Source organism: Gracilinanus agilis, chromosome 1 (assembly GCF_016433145.1).
Source record: "Gracilinanus agilis isolate LMUSP501 chromosome 1, AgileGrace, whole genome shotgun sequence".
Lineage (NCBI taxonomy): Eukaryota > Metazoa > Chordata > Mammalia > Didelphimorphia > Didelphidae > Gracilinanus > Gracilinanus agilis.
The window spans coordinates 198,593,516-198,617,210 of record NC_058130.1 but is presented as its reverse complement, the minus strand read 5'-3'; the positions used below and the strand labels follow the sequence as shown (position 1 = coordinate 198,617,210).

At 39.0% G+C, this 23,695-nt stretch overlaps 1 protein-coding gene across 1 annotated transcript in view; it reads left to right on the top strand.

Moving 5' to 3' along the window:
* The first annotated feature begins 12,644 nt into the window (after positions 1 to 12,644).
* The window catches only part of TRPM6 (transient receptor potential cation channel subfamily M member 6), a 173,585-nt gene continuing 162,534 nt past the window's right edge, over positions 12,645 to 23,695 (top strand). Inside the window, exons 1-2 of the mRNA XM_044678581.1 lie at positions 12,645 to 12,923; positions 13,235 to 13,333. Of these exons, the coding sequence (XP_044534516.1) occupies positions 12,645 to 12,923; positions 13,235 to 13,333 (378 nt within the window). The remainder of the gene's footprint in view (positions 12,924 to 13,234; positions 13,334 to 23,695) is intronic.

Genomic DNA, 23,695 nt, shown 5'->3' with positions numbered 1-23,695 from the left:
CCCTTTGGGCATAGTTCCAAATTGCCAGCCAGAATGGTTGGATCATTTCACAACTCCACCAGCAATGCATTAATGTCTTAATTTTGCCACATCCCCTCCAACATTCATTACTCTCCCCTGCTGTCATTTTAGCCAATCTGCTAGGTGTGAGGTGATGCCACAGAGTTGTTTTGATTTGCATTTCTCTAATTATTAGAGATTTAGAACACTTTCTCATGTGCTTATTGATAGTTTTGATTTCTTCATTTGAAATTGCCTATTCATGTCTGTTATGTAGAGATGGATGCATGGAATCCCTGCAAAGATACAGGGACAGCTTCACCCAGAATTCCAGGGGACATGTCCCTTGCCCATTTATCAATTGGGGAATGGCTTGATTTTTTGTACAATTGATTTAGCTCCTTGTATATTTGAGCAATTAGACCTTTGTCAGAGTTTTTTGTTATAAAGATTTTTTCCCAGTTTGTTGTTTTCCTTCTGATTTTGGTTGCAGAAAAATACAAACTAAAACAACTCTGAGATACCACCTCCTACTTATTAGATTGGCTAATATGAACAAAAAGGAAAATGAGAAATATTGTAAGGGATATGGAAAAATTGGGACAATAATACACTGCTGGTGGAACTGTAAACTGATATAATCTTTTGGAGAGCAATATAGAACCACTCCCAAAGGGCCATAAAACTTTATACACTCTTTGACCCAGCAACACCACTACTGAGTTGTATCCCAAAGAGATAAGAGATAAGGAGAAAGGACTTGTATCAAAATATTTTTAGTAGCTCTTTTTTTGTAGTAGTAAAGAATTGGAACCTGAGAGGCTGTTTATTACTTGGGAAATGGTTGAACAAATTATGTATATGGTTATAATACAATACTATTACATCATAAGAAATGATGAACAGGATAAGTTCAGAAAAACCTGGAAAGACATATGAACGAATGCAAATTGAAGTGAGCAGAACCAGGAGAAGAGAGAATACAGTAACTGAAATATTGTATGATGATCAGCTGTGAAGGAGTAAACTATTATCAGCAAAACAAGGTTCCAAGATAAACTCAAGGGACTTGTGTTACTTTCTACAAACAAAGAAGTAACTATTGGAGTCTGATTGCAGGTAAAAGCATACCATTCTTCACTTTATTTCCTTCATTAGTTTATTGTATGTGTGAGATGTGTCTTCTGTTATAGCTTGAGTAATATGGAGATACATATTGCATGAAAGCACTAGTATATAGGTTATACCAGACCATGTATCACCTCAGAGAGTGGGAAGGAGGAAAGGAGAGAATCTGAATTGTAAAATGTTAGAAAACAACTTTCAAAAATTGTTTCTTCATTTATTTAAAAATGTGTTAGAAAAAAATAAATATAAAAAAAAATAAAAATTAGGGGGCAGCTGGGTAGCTCAGTGGAGTGAGAGTCAGGCCTAGAGATGGGAGGTCCTAGGTTCAAACCCGGCCTCAGCCTCTTCCCAGCTGCATGACCCTGGGCAAGTCACTTGACCCCCATTGCCCACCCTTACCACTCTTCCACCTATGAGACAATACACCGAAGTACAAGGGTTTAAAAAATAAAATAAAATAAAATAAAATAAAATAAAATAAAAATTAGATTGGAGAGCTCTAGGTTTGGAATGTTACATGCACTTTCAGATGGGGATTCCAATGATTCTTGAATTATTTCTCCTAAACATATTTTCTGAATAAATTTTATCTTGTTATAAAATAACTGTGATTTTCTTCTATTTTTCCCAACTTTTGATTTTATTATAGTATTTCTCCCCATCCCATGGAGTCACTGATTTCATTTTGGTAGATTCTTGTTTTTAGGAAGTCCATTGCTTATTAAGATTCACCACTTATTCTTCCAAGCCAGGCATTCTGAGCTTGGAGTCTGTGAACTTAAAAAAAAAAATTGGTAGAGGGCAGCTGGGTGGCTCAGTAGATTGAGAGCCAGACCTAGAGATAGGAGATCCTAGGTTCAAATCTGGTTTCAGTCACTTCCTAGCTGGGGGACCCTGGGCTTAACTTAACCCCCTTACTTAACCCCCATTGCCTAGCCCTTACCACTCTTCTGCCTTGGAACCAATACACAGTGATTCTAAGATGGAAGGTAAGAGTTTTTTTTAATTGATAGCTGTATTTCAATATGATCAATTTCCTTTGTAATCTGTATTTTGTTTTATGCCTTAAAAATATTATTTGGAGAAGGGGTCCATAGGCTTCCACAGACCAAGGATTTCATGATTCAAAAAAGGTTATAGAACCACAGACAAATGGCCCAAGGATATGAGCAGGCAATTCTCAAGGGAAGAAACCCAGACTATCTATGACCATAAGAAAAAATGTTCCAAATTACTATCAGAGAAATGCAAATTCAATCCATTCTGAGATTTTGTCACATACCTATGTGATTATCAAAGATGAGGGGTAGGGGGAGAAGAAAATGACAAATGTTGAAGGAGTTATGGGAAAATAGTCACATTTATGAATGGTTGGTAGACTCATGAATGGGTATACCCATTCTGGAAAGAAATTTGGAACTATACATAAAAAGTAACTAAATAATGCAGGCCCTGTCCCTTGATCCAATTTTACCACCATTAGGCCTATACCTTACAGAGGTTGAAGAAATAAATAAGGGTACTTTATATAAAAAAAAATTTATAGCAGCTCTTTTTTATGATAATAAAAAACTGGAACCTAAAGAGATGCCCACCAATTGAGGAGTGGCTGAATAAATTGTGGTATCAAAATATAAAGAAATAATACTGTTTTAAGCTATCTGTTCTTCTAGTTCTTTCCTCCAAAGCTTTATTTCATTAAAAAAAAATGATCGTTTTCTTTTTTTTTTTTTAATTTTTATCTTTAGAAAAATTTTCCATGGTTACATGATTCATGTTCTTACTCTCCCCACCGCATCCACCCCCACATTACCACCTCCTGCAGCCAGTGTGCATTTCCACTGGTTTTTACATGTTTCCTCGATGAGGACCTATTTCTATATTTTTGGGATGGTCATTTAGAGTTTACTTCCCAATTCATATCCTCATCAACCCATATGTTCAAGCAGTTGCTTTTCTTCTGTGTTTGCACTCCTGTAGTTCTTCCTCTGAATGTGGGTAGCATTCTTTTTCATAAATCCCTCAGAATTGTCCCAGATCATTGCATTGCTGCTAGTACAGGAGTCCATTACATTTGATTTTACCACAGTGTATACACAGTCTCTGTGTACAATGTTCTCCTGGTTCTGCTCCTTTCACTCTGCATCAATTCCTGGTGATCATTCCAGTTCACCTGAAATTCCTCCAGTTCATTATTCTTTTGAACACAATAGTATTCCATCACCAGAAGATACCACAATTTGTTCAGCTATTCCCCAATTGAAGGGCATACCCTTGTTTTCCAATTTTTTGCCACCACAAAGAGTGCAGCTCTAAATATTTTCATACAAGTTTTTTTCCTTATGATCTCTTTGGGGTATAAACCCAGCAGTGGTATGGCTGGATCAAAGGGCAGGCAGTCTTTTAGTGCTCTTTGGGCATAGTTCCAAATTGCCATCCAGAATGATTGGATCAATTCACAACTCCACCAGCAATGCATCAATGTCCCAATTTTCATTTTATTTCTTTGAGTTATTCATATAATATTTATGAAAAATCCATTTTCTCCTTTGAGATTGTCCTTATAGTCATGGAGTTACTTTCCACTTCTAGGATAGATTTTTGGGCATCTTTAGATCTATAATGATTTTCATAGTGTTTGGTGTCTTCTTTATTTTACTTACATCTCCAATTTTAGTTCGTGAATTAAAACTTTGTATGATGGCCACACTCTATTCCCTGTTGCAAATTGGGATGGGATGGCTGGCACCGTCTATCTTACCTTGGGTTACCTGGGTTCCTTTTCCCAGGATTAGATTTTCAAGGTTCAAGACACTAGATTTTCAGGGCTCTCTATTGTATCTTAGGACAGAGACTAGGGACTTTGGAGCTCCTAGAAGACTGGGCCATTGTTCTCCAAGTCATGCCATACTGGTTGTTGCTACTCCTAGTGACTTGTAAGGTTGCTTCTGTCAGATTCTGACCATTATAGTGATTTCCTTGGGGCTTTGTTGGAGGATCCATCTGATCACTTTGCCTCAGGTCACAGTATCTTGCAGGCTACAAGTGCTTCTTCCTTGTATCTGGACATTCTTAGAGGTTGCTGATTATCTGTTTTGGCCCTTGTTTTGTTGATGGCCACCTTTCCTTTTGCTAGTTAGGGAATGACTGACTTTTTGTGCAATTCTGGTGTGGAAGAAGTCATATACCGTAGTTTTTTTATTGGGTTTTCTTCTATTATTCTATTATTCAGTCACCAGTGGCACTTCAGGTTTTTGTTCTCATAAGTATGTGGGAGCACTGTGGTCTACCTCAATTTTGGATGTTGTCTTGTCCAGAAGACCCAATTCCTATGATTCTGAACCCTGCTAATGTACCAGCTCTATCCTTTAGCCCCAGATGCCTACTTCCTTATCCTCATTCATCTCAATTTTCAGTAAGTGAAAAAAGATGGACAGCGAAAGAAAAATATTTAATAGGAAAAGAAATTAGTTAATTATTGAGCTAGAATTCCAGAGGGCCCAGTGGAAGGAATAGGCAAATTTAGAGTGGAATAAAATAACAAACCAACTCCTGTCTTGTAGCATTTGCTGATTTCTAAGGTGTGAATGCTTATTGTTGATGTTCAGTCATTTTTCAGTTGTGCCCAATTATTCTTGACCCCATTAAGGATTTTACTGGCAAAGAATCTGGAATGGTTTGACATTTCCTTTTCTAGTTCGTTTTGCAGATGAGGTACTGAGGTAAATGGGGTAAAGTGACTTATCCAGGGCCATAAAACTTGTAAGTGGCAGATCTGAACTCATGAAAATAAATCTTCCTGACTCCAAATCTGGGAGCTCTATCCACTGTGCCACCTCAATGTTCATACTGAAGATTTATCAACACAACTGCGATTTTGCCATAACACTTTTGGCTATCTCTATACCATTCTGCCTGCTCTCCAGCCTTCACTTTTGTTTTCCCTTCTCGATTCCCTACGCTCTTTACTTTCCAATTCTACTTCTGCTGAATAATAATTGAATCAATATTACTATTCCTACAAGGAGATCTCAATCAATTCTCCTAATATTATGATAATAATAATAGTAACTAGTGTTTATATAACATTTTAAAGTTTGTAACATTCTTTACAAATATCTCATTTGATCCTCAAAACAACTTTGGGAGGTAGATGCTATTGTGATTATCTTCCCTTTTGCAGATGAGGAAACTGAGGCAAATAGAGTTTAAATGACTTGCCCAGGATGATGAAGCTATTGAGTGTCTGAAGTTGAGTGCAGAATTAGTTCTTCCTGACTCCAAGACCAGCATTCTTATCCACTGCAGTACCTCTAATCACCATTCTTTCTGGCCATGCCTGGCCACCATTCCTCTGTATATGTTGTCCTCCACCATTAGAGTGTAAGCGAGGACTGTATTGCTTGCCTGTATTTACACCTCTAGTCTTTATCAGTGCCTGTTACTTAGTAAACCCTTAAATGCTTTTTCATTCATTCATTCATGATGATATAGGTGTTTGAAAGAATAAAGTTAAAGAGTTTATAGCTAAAATAACAATCAAAGTGACTTGTGTAATAGGGCAGCTAGAGGGACCAGTGGATAGAGCTCTGAGTTTGGAATCAGGAAGACTCATCTTCATGAGTTCAAATCTAGTCTCAAACACTTACTAGCTATGGGACCCTGGGCAAGTCATTTCATGCTGTTTGCCTTAGTTTCCTGATCGATAAAAAGAGAGAGAGAGAGAGAGAGAGAGAGAGAGAGAGAGACAGAGAGAGAGACAGAGAGACAGAGAGAGAGACAGAGAGAGAGACAGAGAGAGAGAGAGAGACAGAGACAGAGAGAGAGAGAGAGAGACAGAGAGAGAGAGAGAGAAAGAGAGAGAGAGATCTGGAGAAGGAAATGGCAAAACACTCCAGTATCTCTGCCAAGAAAACCCCAAATGGGATCACAGAGTCTTACACAACTGAAAAATGATAAAACAACAAAAAGCTGTGTAATGTTACAGAAGAGCTTAAACAGACAAGTGTGTGAGCCAAGTGGGGAGAAGCCAGGGATGGGCAAACTGAATGAATTCACTAAAAATGTTGAACTCAGGGAGGTGGCAGAATATGAGTGGCTATTAGTATTATTTACAGTAATAATAATAATAACACAAACACCAACTTGTTCAGGTGACTGTGGAGGCCAGCTCTGTGATGTGTTAGGATATAACTGGGCTACACTACACCATTTATCATGACTCTCTAGTACTCAGTGGAGAAGTGCAAATCTTACACTTTTATTATTTAATTTATGGGATCAAAGATTTAGAACTCAGAGAAGAGAATGTGTATTTTATATAATATTTACCCTGTGGGGTTGGTGATGTTGTTACCTAAAAAAAAAAAAAAAAGGCAAAGAGAGGCTAAGTAACTTGCTTAGAGGCATATAGCTAATTAAGTAGCTGAGGTGGAATTTGGATTTTGTCTTCTTGACTGGAGGTACAGCACTTTCTCCACTGTGGCACTTAGCAGCCTCAAGAGAGCTTAGAGTTCATCTAGTCTAACCCTTCCCCCACACTTCCTCATTTACCGATAAGGAAACTGACTTTTAATGCAGTCCAGAAGTAAAGGAAATTATTTTTTTCAAACAATGCCTTTAAGCCAATTAGTTTCCATTTTCATTGTGATATTATAAATTAAGAAGTTTTACCTGAATTGGTTTCTCATGATATTGTAAGAAGAGAACTGTATTATTCCAATAAGGAAGAAACCTTGAAATGACCTTAAAAAGCATTAAAAAAAAAATAAAGTGTGTTACATGGGACAATTAGGTGGCTCAATGGATAGAGAATCAGGCCTGGAGATGGGAGGTCTTGAAGTCAAATCTGACCTCAGACATTTCTAGCTTTGTGCCCCTGGTCAAGACACTTAGCTCCAATTGCCTAATTCAGTGATGGGCAAACTTTTAAAGAGAGGGCCAAAGGAAAGGAAATACTCATCTTTCAGTCTGTTTCTAAGGCAACTCTTTCTAAGTTTCATTGTATTGTATCCTACTCATTGTATTAATCAGATTAGGAATAATGTCCACAGCTGGATAGAACACTTCAGGAGGCCCCCATCTGGCTCACTGGCTGTAGTTTGCCCATCACTGGCCTACTCTTATTCTTCTTCTGCTTTAGAACCAATATTTAGTAACCATTCTAAGACAGAAGGTAAATGTTTAAAAAAAAACCTAAACAAACTGGTTACATAAAATAAAAGATAGGATAAAAAAGGAGGTATGGTTCAGATCTAAGTAGGTTTTGCTTTATGCAGAGCATAAGTTTGCACTTGCCACTGTCATCTACAAACATAATCAAGGAAAATGGAACTGCCAATATGACAGAATTTTAGAAAAAAAGTATAAACCCAGTGATTTTGCTTATACTATACTACTGCTCAGAATCTGCCTCAGAATATAGATCTCTGCTGCAAATTTCTTATTTTTAATTTTTTTAAAAAAATATTTTCCACGTTTACATGATTCATTTTCTTTCCCTTCTGCCTCCTGAAGCCAATAACCCCTTCCATTGAGTTGTAGCAAATTTCTTTTACCTACATGTAGTCTGGGGGAAAACAGAGTTAAATTTGGCAAATATTTATTATGTATTTACTGTGAGCAATCTATCAATTGCCAGGGGGCAGCTGGGTGGCTCAGTGGATTGAGAGCCAGGCCTAGAGACTGGAGGTCCTAGGTTCAAGTCCAGCCTCGGACACTTCCAGCTGTGTGACCTTGGGCAAGTCACTTGACCCCTATTGCCCACCCTTACCACTCCTGGGCCAAGGACGGTCCCTAGCCCAGATGAAAAAGGAGGAGGGTTGGGCGTGGGGCTAGCAACCCCACCCTGTAAAAACTACATCTGCTAAAGAAACTGCAACCTTAAGTAGGGGCAGCTGGACTAGCTCAGTGGATTGAGAGCCAGGCCTAGAGACAGGAGTTCAAACCCGGGCTCAGACACTTCCCAGCGGGGGTGACCATGTGTGCGACAGTGGGGTGACCATGTGTGCGACAGTGTGTGACCCACTGCCTACTGGTTGTGGCCCTATGCTCCTAGAATGGAGTCCCAGGATAAAAAAAAAAAAATCTATCAATAGGTATTTATTTATGTTTATTTATTTTTTAAATACCCTTACCTTCTGCATTAAGTATCCATTCCAAGGCAGAAGAGTGATAAGAGCTAGGCAATCGAAGACTTTGTAAGTGACTTGCCCAGGATTCCATAGGTAGAAAGTGTCTGAAACCACATTCAAACCCAGGACCTCCCATCTCCAGGCCTGGTCCTCTATCCATGGAGCCTCCTAGCAGTCCCAATAGAGATTTATTAATCTACCATATTCCAAGCACTGTGATGGAGTCTGGGAATGCAAAGAAAAATAACAGATTTCCAGGAGGTATGTTGGGGAAATAACCTGTGTCTTTTTGAGGAAAATACAATATATGCACAGTAAATAAAAGATAATTTCTTAGGGGCACTAGCAGCTTGTGTGGTGGTTGCAGAAGGCCTCCTGTGGGATGTGGCTATTGAGTTCAGTTTAGAAGGAATTTGGAAATTCCAAAAAGTAGTCATGAGGAGGAAGTGAATTTTCCATATAGGAGGACAGATAGCCAGCCAGCCAGTGGAAAGGGTTGGAGATGCTATGCATTTCAGGGGCTTACTAAGTGCTTCTTGGCTTGATTCCATTCTACCTCCCATTCAAATTGGATTAACTGCTATTTCCTCATTCACAACATTCCATATTCCACCTCCAGCCCTTTACATAAAAGATCACTCCCTCTTTATGTCTGCCTCAACAAAAATGTGCCAGACCTGGTGCTGAAGTGCTCCAGATTCAAGAAGAGGTCAAAACAAAAAGGTCCTATATTCGAGGAACTCACAGTCTCATGGGGGAGGAGAACATGTCAACAATTATGTGTGAATGGCGCATGTACTGGATGAAAATGGAGATAAAAATCAGAGAGGTCACTAGCATTAAGGAGAAAGGTAGGATTTTAAAAGCTAAGACTTGAAGGAAGCCAAGGCAGGCAGCATGAAAAATTAGGGCTGAGTAAGATTTTGAAGGTCTTTAAAGGCCCAGTAAAAGAAGATAGTATTTGATCCTAGAAGCAATGGGAGTCAGTAGAATCTAAGGAACAAGGGGCTATCATAGGCAGACACCCCTCTGGGTGGAGATGGATTAGCAAGGGGAAGAGTAGTCCAGAGAGAGGTTAGGAGGACCTGAAATAGCTGGTGATTTTGTTAGTCGAAAGAAGTGGTTGGGATACAGACATGTCATGGAGGTAAGGTTAAGAAGAGTCAGCTACCGATTGGATGTTAGGAGGATGGGAGAACCAATGCTCCAAGAGGAATGCTCCAAAGTTCTCAACCTGAGGCTAATAGGTGGCACAGTGGATGGAACAACAGAACCGAGTTTAAATCCAGCCTCAGACATTTACTTGCTGTGTGACCCTGGATAAGTCACTTAAACATTGCCTCAGTTTCCTCTTCTGGAAAATGGGGATAATAATAGTACCTACTCTCAAGGTTGTTGTGAGGATCAAATAAGATAATAATAATAACAATTATTATTTTTTTAAAACCCTTACTTTCCATCTTGGAGTGAATACTGTCTATTAGCTCTAGACAGAGAAGAGGTAAGGGCTAGGCAATGGGGGGGTCAAGTGACTTGCCTAGGGTCACACAGCTAGGAAGTGTCTGAGGGCAGATTTGAACCTAGGACCTCCTGTCTCCAGGCCTGGCTCTCAATCCACCGAGCTACCCGGCTATCCCCTAAGATAATAATTATTAAGGGTTTGGCATATTATTATTATTATTATTATTATTATTATTATTATTAGTAGTAGTAGTAGTAGTAGTAGTAGTAGTAGTAGTAGTAGTAGTAATAGTAGTAGTAGTAGTTGTTGTTGTTGTTGTTGTGGTAACTGTGGTGGTGGAAGTTCTTTGCCTGAAATCTGAGAGATCTGAGTTCAAATTTTTTTTTAAACATTTATTAATATTCATTTTTAACATGGTTACATGATTCATGCTCCTACTTTCCCCTTCACCCCCTGCACTCCCCCAACCCATGGTCGATGCACATTTCCACTGGTTTTAACATGTGTCATTGATTAAGACCTATTTCCAAATTGTTGATAGTTGCATTGGTGTGGTAGTTTCAAGTCTACATCCCCAATCATGTCCACCCCAACCCATGCGTCCAAGCAGTTGTTTTTCTTATGTTTCCTCTCCTGCAGTCCTTCCTCTGAATGTGGGCAGCGTTCTTTACCATAAATCCCTCAGAATTGTCCTGGGTCATTGTATTGCTGCTAGTACAGAAGTCCATTACATTGGATTTTACCATAGTGTATCAGTTTCTGTGTACAGTGTTCTTCTGGCTCTGCTCCTTTCACTCTGCATCAATTCCTGGAGGTCTTTCCAGTTCACATGGAATTCCTCCAGTTTATTATTCCTTTGAGTGCAATAGTATTCCATCACCAGCATATACCACAGTTTGTTCAGCCATTCCCCAATTGAAGGGCATACCCTCATTTTCCAGTTTTTTGCCACCATGAAAAGCACAGCTATAAATATTTTCGTACAAGTCTGTTTATCTATGATCTCTTTGGGGTATAAACCCAACAATGGTATGGCTGGATCAAAGGGCAGGCAATCTTTTATAGCCCTTTGAGCATAGTTCCAAATTGCCAGCCAGAATGGTTGGATCAGTTCACAACTCCACCAGCAATGCATTAATGTCCCAGTTTTGCCACATCCCCTCCAACATTCATTACTCTCCCCTGCTATCATTTTAGACAATCTGCTAGGTGTGAGGTGATACCTCAGAGTTGTTTTGATTTGCATTTCTCTAATTATTAGAGATTTAGAACACTTTCTCATGTGCTAATTGATACTTTTGATTTCTTTATCTGAAAATTGCCTATTCATGTCTCTTGCCCATTTATCAATAGGGGAATGGCTTGATTTTTTATACAATTGCTTTAATTCCTTGTATATTTGAGTAATTAGACCCCTGTCAGAGTTTTTTGTTATAAAGATTTTTTCCCAATTTGTTGTTTCCCTTCTGATTTTGACTACATTGTTTTTGTTTGTACAAAAGCTTTTTAGTTTAATATAATCAAAACCATTTAATTTACATTTTGTAATTTTCTCTAACTCTTGCTTGATTTTAAAATCTTTCCTTTCCCAGAGATCTGACAAGTATACTATTCTGTGTTCACTTAACTTATTCTGAGTTCAAATTTGATGTCAGGCTTGTACTAGCTCTGTGATCCTGGGCAAGTGACAACCTTGCTTGCTTCTTCTCTCAACTGTACCATAAACTGGAGAAGGAAATGACAAACCATCGTAATATTATTGCCAAGAAAACCCCAAACGGGTCCACAAAGAAGGGGACACAACTAAAGTGGACTGATAGCAAATCTCCCCAGAGTTACTGGGAGGATCAAATGAGATATTTGTAAAGCATTTAGCACAATGTCTGGCACATAGTAGATGCTTAATAAATTGTTAATTTAATCTTATAGGGCTTTTTAGAGGATCAAATGAGCAGGTAAAGTGCTCATAAACCTTGATGCCCAATGTAAATGTGTTATTTTAGGGGGCTAAGACAGGCTTTGAGTGGTGGGGAAAAAGGAAAGCATGATGGGAAATAGAACCAAGGAGTGGTACATGGCATAATTTCAAAGATTTTAGAGCTGGAAGGGGCCCTAGAAGTCAAGGCCCATCCCTTCCTTCTATAGATCAGGAAAATAAGACAGTAGAGAAGTTAAAATGACTTAGTCACAAAGCTAGCAAATGTCTGAGAAATGATTTGAACCTAAGTCTTTCTGATTCCAGAATCACTGCAACAAGCAATTTCTCAGCATGACTTCACAGTTGATTACCTTTCAGGGGCAAAGGGACCCAGAATAAACCGGAAGCTAGAAATATTGTTCGGCTAGGGCATGGTAAAATGCAATATTTAGAAATTTGTGCCCTTAGCTTCTGGAAAGAGATTTTGCAAGTTTCAACCCTCATCAGTTTGTCAAACCTGAAGATAAAGAGAATTTAAGTTGATGTAAATAGTATTTAAAGGCAGCCCCAGGCCAAGTGGAGAATTTGGGAAGTCCGAGACTCTGTCTGCCTAGGACCAAGCTTGGTATTTAAGGAACTGTGTTGCAGAGATTCTTTACCCGGAGTGGGTCAGACCCTTTTCCTGAGTAGATTTCAGGGGTTGTGGGGGAAACTGAATGGGGAGAAAAAGCCCCCAAACCTCTAACTGAAATTTAGCATTTCTTTCATTGAGGGAGGTAGGAAACAAACAGCATTCCGGAGTCCCATGGGCTTCACCAAAGTGCCAAAGGGGTCCAGGACACACAAAAAAAGGTTAAGAACATTTGGATAGGGTCAGGTTCCAGGAACAAGATATTAGGAGAGCAATTGCTGAAGAAAATCTGGAAGGCAGAGGTGTCCTGGGAAGGGTTTTAGGGCGGTGTAAGAGGGGAAGGGGAGGGACAGTGCGGAGTCAAGGATCATGATGTCCAGAAGAGCTGCAAGGAACAGTGAAAGAAAAGGCACTGTTCTCCCAACGTGTAGGGACAAGCCACAGGAGAAGGAAACTGGCTACAGGTGGAGAAAGTCCTGGAGACTGGAATCTCAGTTACTTCGAGATTGCTCAGCTGTCTCCCTAGGGAGAAGCAGAGGGAAGCTCATTGGGAAGTGGCTTTCCTCCAGCCCGGCAGAATTCTCCAGCCTTGCGCAACACCCCAATGTGAGACATCCCGGTGGCCCCGACGACATGAGAGTTCAGTACAAGGTAATCCCCAGGCCCTCGGAGATCTAGTCTGTTGGAAGGAGGACGGGCTTGGGGCAAGCTGGCTTTGCATCCCCCGTAGTCCATGTCGGGGCGCTCCTCTGACTGGAAGTCACTTATCCAGAGGAAACAACTTTGCGGAAAGTTGGCAGTTCTTTTCCCCTCCTAACTTTGCACGCTTCCTCCTGGGCTTGGAGTCTTTCAGCGAGTGGCTACAAAGCTCGGGAAGGGAAGGGGAGAAGGGGAAGCCCGGGAGTCTCGAGTCCTTATATGCCGGGATCTTTTAGCCTGGGTGCTTTTTAGCTTGGGTCCAGGGCGCGGGTTTGAATCCAGATGCTCGGGGTAGAGAAAACGTAAAGAATTGGAGGCGTCTCTACTACACTAGCGACTGTGGGGCGTCACTTTTACATTGGGTAGGGGCTTCCTAAGATCAAAAAGTCCCGATTACAAGGATGATAAGGTTGAAAATGTGCTTCTTTGGAATTCGAAATCCGATGCTGTTTATATTTATTTGGCTTTGACCTCTTCAGAGTGGAGCAGTGGAGCGACCCACCCCAATTTGGTGACAGAGGATTTGGGTTCTAATACTGACTCCATGATCTGAGTGCCCTATTCTCCCGGGTTTGTTTTCGTTCTTCCCAACACTTAGAACAGTAATACTAAATTGAAAAGAGATTACTTGGTCAAAGTTCGCAAATGCGGCACCACGGAATGAATGCTCTGTTGCTTACAGACTAGAGTAATGGAGGGCCAGTCAGTCAATCTCTCTTAGCCTCAGTTTCCTCACTTGTAAAATGAGGGAGTTGGGTTATATGAATGAAGTAACAGCACCAAAGCCGTTAGGTATATGAGGGCAGTGTGTGTGTGTGTGTGTGTGTGTGTGTGTGTGTGTGTGTGTGTGTCTCCATGGTAAAGCTAACCACAACAAAAGATTTTGTAATTGGATAGATATTTTTTAGAGCAGTATTTCAGACTTCATACAATCATTAATAGATGGGGCGTGCCCTTGAAGTCTGGGAATCCAGCCCCATAAATACAGGCATTTTCATTAAATTATGTATGTATGTATGCATGCATTTATGGATGTATATATGTACACCTATGTATTAATAGCTAACCGTATTATAATATTTATATAATTAACATATAATATTAATGTATTATATCGCCATATTAATAGTTAGCAATATAATACTTTATGTAGACAATACTTGATACTTTATCTGTACAAATTTTATGCATTTGTGTAACTATATGTTTTTTGCACTTGTGATTTCTTCTGTGTAGGGAGTTCCTCTTGCAGAAATCCCGCCTTGCTCATGAGTATTGTACAGCTTAGGGAGTTGCATTAGGGCTCTGCTTAGGTTTCTGAAGCCAGCCACCATATGTCAGAAAAGGTCTTCTTGACTCCCAGACTGGATCTCTACATACTATCCCAAGCTGCCTTTCACAAATCTGGGCCCATGTACATTTTCATATTTATGTTCACCTTCAGTACTGATGTATTGGAAAATAAGCCTTGATTGTCTGAGATAGGGAATTGGGGTCAACTTTGTTTCTGTCTCCCTCCTCCAGTATGAAATCTTTGCTGTGCTGTGTTTTGGAGGATATTTTAGATTTCTTTAGAATTAATTGATAAGGGATTGCTCACTTGGCTCTGGTGGGATGAGAGTCACTAATTCTATTCTTCCTAGTGAGATGGAGGAACTCCCCCCCCCCCCCCCACTTTATTATTTGCTCTGACATTGCTTCTTAAGATCCTCTCTTCTCCTATTCAATGACCTGTGGACACCCGGAACTGTTATCTGATCTGTTTACTCCTTTCTTATTTTTCCAGCTACCCCTTGTGGCCTGGGGCTGCCTTTAGATACCATGCAGGTAAACTTAATTGTTTACCTTTGGGCATGATAAACTATTGAGGGTGGAGTCTACAAAAAAATCTCTATTCAAAAGCAAGAGACACAATTTTTTTTAACCTTTCTAGAGCTTTCTTTTATGAATCCTCTCTTCCCCCAAGCTCTTTGAGAATTATACATATAAAAATGTATATATATCAAGAATTGTATGTGTCTACACATATGCATATTTAAATGCATGATCTACATGCCTTTTCCTGCAAGATTAAAAAAAAAAACAACCTTTCTGTTTTTGCATGGTTAGATTTCCTGGCTTCATGAGCACCCATTATCAATTATACTTTAATTAGATTATATATTAAGTGTGGGTTTTTACTTTAATTGATCTCTGAAGAAATCTGTCCCACTGGTGTCTTATTTTTCTGCTTATATTCCCAGGGCTTAGCATGCAGTAAACACTTAGGAATTGCTTTTTCATTCATTCATTCATTCATTCATTCATTCATTCATTCATTCATTCNGAATTGCTTTTTCATTCATTCATTCATTCATTCATTCATTCATTCATTCATTCATTCACAGCATTATAATTACCTTTGCTCAATCAGACTATATTTCCCAAGTGATTTTGCTAGCAGGAATCTGTGATAGTTTCACAGATTTTATTCTATTTTGATCCTGACAATTGAATTAGTACTACATGTTGTCCATGATTCTGTTTTTTGAAGGCATGTTTTATATAGTACCTACTGTGTGTGAGGCCCTTTGCTAAGTGCTTTACAGATCTTAGTTGATCCCCCCCAATAACGCTGCAAGGTAGGTGCTATTGTTATCTTCATTTTACAATTGAAGAAACTAAGGCAAATAGAAGTTGTCAATTTACCAAGGGTCACGTATTTATTGTATCTGAGATAACATTTGAATTCAGATCTTTTGGATTCCAGCCCTAGCAGGCTACCCACTGAACCCATCTAGCTACCTCTGCCCATAAAATATTAAGAAAGAATCAGAAGTGAGACTCAGGTGTGCTGAGGAGTTACTTCTATAGAGGATTAATGGAGAGGCATGGAGAAAAATTGCTGAAGATGGGAAAATGTAGATGTATTGGAATCTTTATTAGTACAAAGGATAATGACAAGTAAAAAAGCACGAAGTTAGCTAAAACCAAAATCAAAACGCAACAACCTCCAAAGCCAGTCAAAAAGAGATGAAGTCAAACAATAGTATTATTCATAAACGTCTCTTCAGTTTATACTATTGTTTGACTTCATCTCTTTTTTAGGAGTCAATCCCTCTGATAGCACACAGTTAAGCTCTGAGATTTTATAGAGCACTCAGAGAGTAAATCATTCAGGACAAATTCCAAAAAGGATCAGTTACTAGCACTGAAAATTTTTAAATTGAGAATCAACTGGCTCAGGTTCATTTCAGTATGCAACCATATGACACCTAGTTCAGTTTTTTTTTTTTTAAACTTTTACTTTCCATCTTAGAATCAATACTGTGTATTCGTTCCAAGGTAGAAGAGCAGTAAAGGCTGGGCAGTGGGAGTTAAGTGACTTGCCCAGGGTCTCACAGCTAGGAAGTGTCTGAGGTTAACTTTGAACCCAGGATCTCCTGTCTCTAGGTCTGGCTCTCAATCCCCTGAGCTAGCCAGTTGCAACGCTCTTTTCTTCCCTCCTTCCTGTAACGGCCAGTTTCAGTTTTGAGAAGGCTTGGAGTCAGTATCCATGGCATGGTGAGAAAACATTCATGGGGAGTCAGTCAGGATGAAGTTTCTCTCCTAAATGGTTTACTCTCTTGCCTAGACAGAGGAGAGGCTCTGAGCACTATGAATAGGCCCCTAACAGGTGCATGGTAATTTCTTTCTGATAACTGGACTTTCTTTTCTGCTTGATTTTAAAATAAAATTTAACATACAATGTCTATTATGTGTATATACATACATACATATGTATGTGTGTGTATGTATATGTATATCTATATCTCCATATCTGTATTTGTGATTTCCTTAGTTAGGGAACTCTCTGGATTAGAAAACTGCCCTAATCAATGCAGCTCAGCACCTTTTCTGCAGTTTATGATTTTAGAATAGATTTTTAAAAATTGTTTCTGTGTTATAGACACAACACATCCCCCCATCCCCATTTCCCATCCCATTCCTGAGGAAATCCCATCTTTTTTTTTTTTTTAGTTATTCCATCCATATGCCCCAGAGAACTCCATTCCTGCAATCTCCCCTTGATTAGATTAATTTCCCCAGAATAGGAGGCATTTAAGGGGGGAGCCCAGGCTGTCCTGGTCTCATTCTTCACCCTTCTCCACAAATACAGATACTGAAATGCTTTGCCATTTCCTTCTCCAGATAATTTTACAGATGAGGAAACTGAGGCAAACATAGTCTCACAGCTAGTAAGAATCTAAGACTATATTTGAATTCATGAAGAGAGACTTGTAGCCATCTAGCTACCTTCCTGAGTTCATTACACATAAGAAATCCCACCATAGTAGGTTTCTAATAATTATTTACAATATAATCCTATTTATTTCAGATCTCTGTCATTTTCATCCTGTCAGCTAAAGTGTATGATAATAGAATATAATTTTAAGAACTCTAGAGCCATATCTCTGTTTCAAAGATGTGTGATTTTTTTTTTGTTAGTCTGAGTACTCCCTCCATGATTAGTGATCATAATCCTCTTATGACTAAGGAGATCACTAATTAATCATAGCCTATATGATCTATTATAATACTAATTATGACCATCGCTGGAAGATATCTTAGAAATCACTCTGTCTGACTGCCTCATTTTAGCAATCAGGAAAATGAAGTCCTAGAGAACTGAAGTGACTTACTCAAGGTCATGAGGATTGTAAGAGACAGAGCTAGGATTCCCACCCACACATGCACCCAGCTCTCTTTGTAAATCTCATCTACTCTCTCACCCTTCTCACCATCTAAAGTGGTATCAGCCTCTTTTATTTGGTAAGGCTAGTCTTTTAAAAATTTATAAATTTTTTGGCTTACATCTTTTGTTTGAACATTGCCTAAATTTCCCTCAATATCCTTCCCAGAGTTATCTCTTGGAACAAAGTCTTTTTTAAAAGGAAAAAAATAAAAAGAAGAGAAAAAAAACCAAACCCTAATCAAGAGAAATAAAATCTTGAGAATAGGTGCCATATTTCATACCCACGAGTCTCTCACCCCTGGAAAGGAATTGGGGGAAGGAGAGGTCTCTTTTCCTACTTCTTTGAAGCTATATTTGTTTTTTGTCATTTTGTGGTTGCTACCCCTCTATTTACATTGTTGTAGTCATTGTATATGTTACTTTCTTGGCCCTGCTAACCTGTTCATATAAGTCTTTCCATGCTTCTCTTTGTTCGTTGTATTTGTTATTTCTTATAGCCAGCCATATTCTATTATATTCATAAAGCATGATTTGTTTAGCTATTCCTCATTGGTACAGTGCATAGAGTACCAGGCCTGGAGTCAAGAAGACTCATCTTTCTCAGTTCAAATCTGACCTCAGACACTACCCTGTGCAAGTCGCTTAACCCTATTGACCTCAATACCTCATTTGCAAGATGAACTGGAGAAGGGGATAGCAAACCACTCCAGAATCTTTGCCAAGAAATCCTCAAAAGGGGTCACGAGGAATGAGACCCAACTGAAATGACCGAATAACAAAAATTCTCCAACCAGCGAGTATCTTCTTTGTTTCAAAGTCTTTCTTGCCTTCAGACGTGCTGCTATCCATATTTATGTATTTATGTAGACTTTTTTTTTTTTAAATCACTGATCAACTTGGGGTATTTTAGGTCAGTCTTCTGATGATGACAGGCCGAAAGCTCTTTATACGATCCATACTTGAAGCCTTTCTAGCTTGACAGGATCTGCCAAAGCACACATTTTACTGGTATGACATTTGAGAAGCCAGGATTACCTACCTACTACAATGAAGCATTGGAGTAGAGAGCGCCATATTTTCAGGCATGTCTATTGTGAGAATCTGTTTTATTGGTCTATTTGTGTTTTGGAGGTTTTTCTTGTTTTGTTGAGGGGGATGAGGAAAAGCAGTGGGAGGAACAGGTTATAAGTACATGAAAAAAGAAATAGATGGATTTAGAAATGAGGCATTGGAACAGGAATTGAGGAATAATAATCATAACAACTCAAAACCATTTGACACTCAAAAGGAACCTTCTTGACAATAATCCTATGAGGTAGGTGGACACGGCATCATTATTTCATTATTACAAATGAGGCAACTGAGACCCAAAGAGAAAAACTGGATTGCAAGTCATGTGGCTTGCAAAGGCTTGTATGTTTCAGAGCCAGTTTACAAACTCTATTATTTTTTAAATCCAAACCTCACAAGCTGACCTTCAGTTTAAAGTATTCCATGAGAAATCCAGAACTTGGATCTTGAGAGTAAAGATGATAAGAAGTATACAAGCCTTTATGTTTATCTCTATTTATAATCAAAGAACATTTCATTTATGCTCTTTTGTGGTGACAGCGCATTAATTTTTTTACATTTCCTCTCCTCTAAGTAGTGAATCTTCTCTTGTAACAAAGAATTGAAAGAAGAGGGGAAAAAAAGTAGTTCAACAAAACCAGTTAAACTATCCGCTACGGCTGACAGCATGTGTGGTCTTCACACCAATAATCCTGTCTTGTGTAGTATTTAAAATTACTTCTTTTGCCTGGTCCACTTCTTGGTAGAGAAGAAAGGCAAGCAATATTTTTATCTCTATATTTAGGTTACTAACAACACTTTTTCTGTCTGGGGGTGGGTTTTGAATTGTCTGGTCCAGCAGGAAGTTCTCCTCTCTGGCTTCATTGGCTTTGATTTCACTTGTATAAGAAAAGACTGGATCCAGGAGCAGGTGTCTAAGACAAAGGCTACAGTGTATTTTGAAGAGTCTGGCCAGGCTGAGGTATTGTAGAGTTTGTTTCTCCAGAAGGACAGAAACAAAAAGGACTTAGAAGGATGCCTTTGGTCCATTTTTTTTTTCTTTTCCTTTGTCCCATCATGTCTAGGGTGAAAGGATCTGCCCTTAAATATTTTCTTTCATCATTCATTATATATTTTCCAAACCCAGTAGGCAAAACATATGACTGATAGCTATGAAAACCACCCACCTCACTTCACCTTACATGAATGATACTGAGGTTCTGCCTACAAGTGCAGACCCATCCCTCCATCCTCAAAACACCTCGTTTTGATTCAGCCATTCCTGCTATATCTGTCTTCTCTTTTGTAGTGACCTATACCTATAAATAAGTATCCCTGCTTCTTTTCTTCTCGCTCCCTTTTCCACTCTGCAGATTGAATTCTAGCCATTCAACTGAAAGAGGTCTCTAAAGTTACTAATGATTTAATTGCCAAATTAAATGACCTTCTCTCGATCTTTATTGTAACCTTCTTGACCTCTCTGCAGTTTTTGACACTTTCCATCACCCTTTATTCCCTGATACGTTTCTTCCTTGGTTCTCTTCCTACCTGTTTGACCACTGCTTCTCAGTCTCCTTTCTTTGACTTTCATCCTCATCAAGGCCCTCCCATTGTAAGGCTCTTTCCTGGGTCATTTTTTTTCTGAGTGATCTGATCAATTTTTCTTGGCTTTTGATTCTTATCTTTATGCTGATGACTTCCAAATCTGCTTCTCTAGTCATAATCTCTCTTCTGAATCTGTCTCACATATCCAACATAAGATATCTTTAGCTAGATGTCCTATGACCATGAATGTACCTGTGGGGTGCAGGGGTTATGGCATTAAAGTCTAGAAAGTCAAGAGGCATTTGGAGGAACTCACCACTGAGAGGAGGGGACCAGCATATTTTTTTTTATATTAGAGACCAAAATATTTATTTAAAATGGGCAGTTTTCATATAAAATTTCTGCTGGAAAAATAAAAAAAAAACAGATATGGAAAAGTTATATCACAGTAGAACCTTGGATCACACTCTGCTGGGCAATTCTTAAAGGTCTCCACGTATTTCTTTCTTTTATGAGAATAATAAATATAATTCCAAGACCCATACCAGAGAAGATTAAGCATAGAGTAGTTGATCGCAATAAGAATTGTTCGGAAATGTAGCCAACGATACCAAGTACTAAAAATATTATTCCAAGTATAACCATCATTCCTTCACTGAAGAGAACGATGAGAAGGTTTTGGTATTTGGTCTGGATATCTACTTCTGAATCAACTGATGGAGGATTGGCGTTTTCCATAATCTTCCTCTGGGCCTTGTGTTCCTAAGAACCAGATTAAGTTTTTTGACTAGTTTACTTTCTATAGGTGGCTCCAAGGTGCAGAGGTTTAGTTGCTGAAGGCAGTTGAAGGGCGCAGCTACAGCTGAGGCCCCGTGTGGATGTCTGAAAAGAGGCAAAATTAAGGCTGCATGTTAGGAAAACCTCATCATTAGAACTATCCCAAAGTCCACCATACTTGCCTAGGCAGTCCTCAAGATCAGGCTAGATGACTCATCAATCCATTAGTCAATTCACAAGCATTGATTAAGGACCTGCACTGTCTGCCCTCATGGAGCTTATATTCTATTGCAGAAAATATATTTATGTATGTAAATCTACATCTAATATTAAAAAAAAGTAAATACAGAATAATATCCAGGAGGAAGCATTGATGGAGAGCACTCGAGCCCAAAAGAAATGGTCGTTTGAGTTAGATGAGTGAAACAAGCTAGGAATTCTAGGAGGTGAAGTTGAATAGGGAACGGAAGGACTATTTGCACAAAGGCAGAGGAACATAGATGGAATGTCCTAAGAGTGGAATAGCAAGAAGATCAGTTTGGTAGGAATGTAGAGAGCTTGAAAGGGAGGAATTTGTAATAAACTTGAAAAGGTAGGCTGGAGCTGGATTATAACAGACTCTCAGTGTCAAGCAGAGGAGTTTATATTTTGTCTTGGAGGCAATAGGGAGTCACTGGAGTTTATTGAGTAGGGGAGTGAAATGGTCAGCCCTATGCTATAGGCAGGGGTGGGCTGGTAAATGTTTAACAGCTGGCTCACCAAAAATGCAGGACTCTTTAAGTTGAATCCGTATTATTGACATTTCTCCGCAATTCTCTTAACCCTAGATAATCAACGAAACAAAAAATCAGGCCCTGATTTGTATGATTTGCTGATTTCTATGGTGCAAACGCTCACGCTGAAAATTTAATCAACTGCTCTCTCAGGCTCAGGCTGGCAGCTTTGTGGAGGTTGGATTGGTGAAGAGAGAGAGATTTGGGGCAGGGATAGCCATTAAGAGACAATTTCAATAGACCAGAATAGAGGTAGTGAAAATGATTTACCGAGATAGTTATGGTGAGGACTGTTTTTCTAGTTAGCCACTAGAAGTTCCTTCCAGTTAAAAAATTCAATGATTCTGTGATTCATTACCTTGTTTTATCTCCAACATAATCTTCTTCAGTGGCTCATTTCCCATTGCCAACAATTATGTTCAGGTATCCCATTTCAAAATAAAACGAAACAAAAAAAACCCTTCACTTGATGCTTGCATCTCTTTCTAGATCTTTCATCCCTTTCACTGCTAAAAGCCCAGGAAGAGTACTCTCTATTGTGCCTCTACTTCCTTTAAATTAGTCAACCCCTTGCATTTATTAAGCTCCTATTAAATGCCAGGCACTGTGCATATTATGTGCCAGGCCCAGAGGATATTAAGATAGGCTAAGAACTGGGCTTGCTGTCAGGGAGGAAAGGTAAGGTGCAAATAAACTAAGTACAAATGATATAGAAAGGATAAATTGGAAACAATCTCAGGGAGAATACATGAACATTTTATAGCTGAAGCTCCCAGGACAAGTGATTTGCTCATGTCTGCAAAAAGCAAGAATTCATCTGAGGTGGGATTTGAACCTAAGGTCTTACCAGACTTTAGATTTAGAAGTCTTCCTACTACTCTTCCCTGTCAGTACTAGAGATGAATTTAGGGTAGAATTGAGGTTTGAACCATGGAAGCGAAGGGAAGGAAAAAACAGAGAGAAGAACCCTGGGACATCAGGGAAGGAGACAAAAAAGTAGTAGCTGAAGAGGTAAGAAGAACAATGGAAGAGAGCATCCAGTATCCAGAAAGAGCAGTCAACAGAATTGAAGGGGCAATCATCTTTGGAGGCCATTTTCCAATGCCATATTAAAAAATAGCAACAACTGCAAAAGGACCACCAGAGAAACAGTTCTTCATATGGAAAATCTCCCCATGGAGAAGGAAGAAGAATAATGAAAGAAAATAAAGGAAAAAAGGGGCCTGATATAAGAAACAAACTTAACAGAGTAAAAAAGAAAGTGAAGAACAGACCTCAGAAATAAGAAAAGGCCCAGAAACAAATTCATATCATGAGATAAACTACTAGTTGTTTCTTGAACTCCAAATTGTGAATATGACCTCTACGTAGCATTCCAAGCTACTAGAGTGTATACTAGGCTTAGGAGACAGCCTGAATAAGCCCAAAAGAATAAGAATAATAATAGCATTTATAAACCACTTCAGTGTTTGCAAAGTGGTTTACAAATATTATCTCACTTAATCCTCACATGAACCTTGGGAGATAGGTGCTATTTTCATGTCCATTTTTTAGATGAAGTAACTAAGGCAGAGAGATATAAAATACCTTGCTCAGAGCCATGCAGCTAGTTAAGTATCAGAGTCAGGATTTGAACTCATCTTCCCGACTTCAGTCTTTAGTAGCCTGGAATCCTGCATAGAGGCATTATATATCCTCTTTCCCACCCCTAGCTATCTGAAACTTCTTTCTGTAGCTTAGCTTCGGTGTAACCTTTCTTCCTCCATAGAATCTTTCCTAATTCTCTCCTCAGAAGAAATATTTCCTTCTTCAGTTTCCTAGAGTATTTCGTCTCTCTCCTTTGCCCTTCTCATGCTCCTTTGAAT